General features: G+C 49.8%; 1 protein-coding gene across 5 annotated transcripts in view; it reads left to right on the forward strand.

Moving 5' to 3' along the window:
- Slc6a6 (solute carrier family 6 member 6) overlaps positions 1-3930 on the forward strand; it is a 76142-nt gene that overhangs the window by 15282 nt on the left and 56930 nt on the right. For 4 of the 5 annotated variants that reach the window (XM_031382589.1, XM_031382587.1, XM_031382588.1 and 1 more), the window contains one exon: positions 278-321. The exons of the other annotated variant lie outside the window; for it this stretch is intronic. Coding sequence is in view for 2 of the 4 variants with exons in the window: in XM_031382587.1 (XP_031238447.1) it covers positions 278-321 (44 nt within the window). In the remaining 2 variants the exon portion in view is untranslated. The remainder of the gene's footprint in view (positions 1-277; positions 322-3930) is intronic. 5 annotated transcript variants of the gene reach the window in all.

Genomic DNA, 3930 nt, shown 5'->3' on the forward strand with positions numbered 1-3930 from the left:
AGGGAGAGAGGGAGAGAGAGAGAGAGGGAGAGAGAGAGAATGTTTGCATCTGAGTGACCACGTGGGTCTGCATCAGCACATGTGTAAGAGTGCAAATCTATGTGTGCATATGCATGCTTGAGATTTAGCATCCATCATCCCATCATCCCTGGTCCTGGTCTCACAGGCTCATGGAGGCCCCTCTCTAGCATGTGTGTTGAGAGTCAACCGTGGTCAGACCTGGTCACCCTGGGCATGAAGGCCCTGACCACACCTCTTTGCTTCCTGTTTGCAACAGGTGCAGAGCCAGTGCCACAGCCTCTTCAGAGGAGCCTCTCAATCGTAAGTAATTTTTCTGCTTCCTTATAGGCTCAGGCTCACCACCACCACCCACAGCGGGATCCCACGGGGGAGGAGTCTCCAACTTAGTGTGTTCTCCAGGTTCTAGAAGAGAAGATTCCTGAGATGGCCTCAGCACCTTATTCTTGGCACTTCTGGGTGGAGGGTCACTTGGTCTGCCTGTACCCATGCTGTGGCAAGGAGTAGCCGAGGTAGATAACGTTGGGAGACTGGGAGCTTGGATGAGCTGATACTGAGCCCCACCTTCAAGGGGGCCCTGGCTCTAAAGAGAGAATGCTCCAGATTTTGGTCTCAAGCCTCTCTCCTCTCTAATCTCTTCCGTGTGTGTGTGTGTGTGTGTGTGTGTGTGTGTGTGTGTGTGTGTGTGTAAGTGTGTTCATGCCCACACTGCTGGGGACGGAAAGGTGCTAATTCTGAGCTCTACCACGAGCTACAGCCCCAGCTTTACTGAAGGTTCTATTTGAACAGAACTGAAAATGTTCAGTAAAGTTGTGAACGAATTTCAGTGAATTTCTGATGGTCCTTGGGTTGATGCTGGCCAGGGCATCTCATCCCTGTCCACTGCTGTGAAGAACCACAGGAACAGTATTTTTGCTGAATCACTGGAGAGTAAGTCACAAGTGGGGTGCCCCTTCCCCTAGTCCTTCATGTATTTCCTAAGAGCAAGGCCATTGTCTTATGTAACCACAGCCCGATTATCACCCGGGACATTTAACATTGACATAATTCTTATATCTAATCGGCTGATTGTCTTGGTACTACACCTTGCTTTCTCGTCTCTTTAATGTTTCCCCCTCTTCTTTTGAGTTCAGAATCCTAACAGTGCTTGCAAGAAGGATTTGTTTTCGGTCTGATTTAGCTGATTTTAAACTTGAGATTCAAAGTCCTTTAATCTTGACATCTGCTAAGGAACACTGGAGTGTGTATAGGCACTCTCGAGAACATTCCAGGCTCAGGTCCTTGCCCTGCGATCTGTCCTGCTACTTTGTTGATCTTGGGACCCACCTGTGGACCCTGCTCTCAAATTTGAGAACTCCACCTTCTTAGATAGAGATTTCTTAATATCTAATCTTCCCCTCCTACCCCACCCCCCTTTCTCTTTTTCTCTTTTCTTTTTCATGGCTCTGAGGTTGGAGCTTTTTAGCATAAACAATTGCTCCACCCTGAGCTGTTCTCTTAGCTTCCGAGGGAGGTTTCTCACTGACACAGGGCGGGGGGTATGGTCAATTTGAAGTCATCGGTGGAGCTCTCGCGAGACCCTTCTTAACTGCCACTGTGGCCAGACCCAATTGCACTTTTGGTCAGCTTCTGACCCAGTGTGCTCCTGTATCAAAAAAAGCCAACTGGAGACCATAGGTTCTCTGACGTCAGATACGCCCATCTCCAGAGACTCAGAAGACCTCCCCCAGCAGCTGTTGAATGGGCGGATAACCTGCTCCGTTATGCTCAGAGTCTTCACCTTAATGGTCATGTGTCTGGGACACTTATTGCCTGTGAGTACTGGACTTTCCTGGAAGCGTAACACATTAGCTTGTTACAACCTCAAGAGCCATACGACAGCCTGAAGAGCCGCAGGAGGCAGGAGTTCTTGTTCTTTTGGTAAATATGGCAGATGAACAGGTGGAATGCTTACCGAGTGCCAGGCATGGCCACGCCCCCTAGCAACTTGGATGCAGACTTGGAGTGCGGTTGTTGTCTCCTAAGTACGGATAGCACCGTTGTGCAGACTGGGAAACTGAGACTGAGGGGTACCTCCCAAGTTCTCCCACTTGCCCAATGCTGGTACCCACTTGGTGGCACTGCCCTCCCTAGAGGTGGGGAGTCCCTTCCATCCCTAGCTACTTCCTTTTCCCAAGGTCTTCCTGCTGCTGGTTAATGAGCAGCCAAGGATAGTGGAAGCCAGGGAGGCCACCACTTGCTCTGAGGCTGGAATGTGAGTTCTGTTTCTAGATAAAGAGCCTTGTGCAAGTAGCTGGCCCCATGGGGCCTGGCAACCTCATAGGCAGAGCATAGATGGTGACCATGTTGTTCCTCCTCAGCGCTAATTCCAGAGGCAGACCAGGTTCCCAGAGCATGCACTTTGGCCTCAGACTGCCCTACACCACTCTTGTATAGCCCTCCTGGCTTGCTGTTTTTAAAAAGGCTCAGCCCCTCCCCCCTCCATGTGGTGGGGTTTGCAGGGAGTATATTACACGAGGGTGATACACAGTCTGAGTTCTGGGTGTGGCCCACTCCCACACCTTACATTGGGCCTCTGACCTTTGGGTTTCCATCTGAGAAGGGCAAGATAAATCTTTTTAGCCTTGCGGTGGAGAGCAGAGGAATGAGGAGGCAGGCAGGTCCAAGTTCTTTCCAAGTCTGGGTGCTGGGATGTGTGGCTCAGTGGCCCTTTGTAATGTTTGGAGTGCCTTCTCTACAAAACAAACAAAAAAGCTCTTAGCCCAGCCCCAGCCTGTGCCTGAGGTGTGACCCAGAAGGGCGTCACTAAACATCTCTGAGCCTCAGACTCTCCCCTCTATGATGGAGTAGTTCTGTCAAGCCAAGAGAGCTGCAGTCCACTGCAGGATGGGGGTTGGTGGAATTCGTACATGGACACTTGGTGAGCCCAGGGGAGTTTTATGGGATCAGAACGACTAACAGAATGAGTGCCAAGCACAGAATAGAGACTCATCAAAGGAGTCCCTAAAGAAGCTGCATCCCCTCTATTGAAGAGGCAAGTCTACCTCCCTGGGTGTTTCTGGGATGCTTGTCCTCTGGGGTGCTAGGTACTCCTGCTTGTCTGTGGATACCAACATCCTGCTCCCCGGAGGCCTCCATGGTGAGAAAGTGCTTATTTATCATGTTTGTTCTGACTATAAAAGTCATGTTTTCAACACAGAAATACCAAAAGGGAGAAAGTCACTCCCTTTTTTCACCACGCAGAGGTGAACACAGTATAATGGAGCAGTGTGTGTATTTACATATGTGTCCATAGTGGAACATGTGTGTCATCCTACTACAGGGAGGCTGAGGCATGAAGGTCTCTCTAGCCCACGCTTTATTTAGCTTAGGAATTTAAGGCTAGTTGGGGCTGCAGAATAAGACCCTGGGTTGATTGGCTGTTTTTAGTTTTTGTTTTTTGTTTTTTTAAGATAAAAGATCTGAAGTCAGGCCATCGTGGCAGAGGCAGAGGCAGGCAGATCTTTGAGTTTGAGGCCAGCCTGGTCTATAGAGAACAGAGAAACCCTGTCTGGAAAAACCAACACCAAGGCAACCCAAAAGATCTGGAATCCTGCTGTGTTGTCTGGGCTGGTCTGAACTCACTTGCTCTAGCCTTCCCTCTGCCTTGGCCTCCTGAGGAGCTGGGACCACAGGTATCTGGCTAATGTTTTCCTCTTGAATGGAGACACGTGGAGGCTGGAAAAACATTTTTAAAAGAAAGTCAGGGAGGCACCTGGGCAAGCTCCAGGAGGTACATTTCCATTTTCCTGCCTTTTTCCTTGGTAGACCTTGAGTGCTTTGGGGGCTTCCTCAGTCTTTCTCTAAAGCCTTCTCCCTGCCACGTGGCTGCTTGTAGGGGCTGGTCTTCCATTCCGGCTTATCTTAAACAGG

The sequence above is a fragment of the Mastomys coucha genome, unplaced genomic scaffold (genome assembly GCF_008632895.1).
Source record: "Mastomys coucha isolate ucsf_1 unplaced genomic scaffold, UCSF_Mcou_1 pScaffold20, whole genome shotgun sequence".
NCBI classification, from domain to species: Eukaryota; Metazoa; Chordata; class Mammalia; order Rodentia; family Muridae; genus Mastomys; species Mastomys coucha.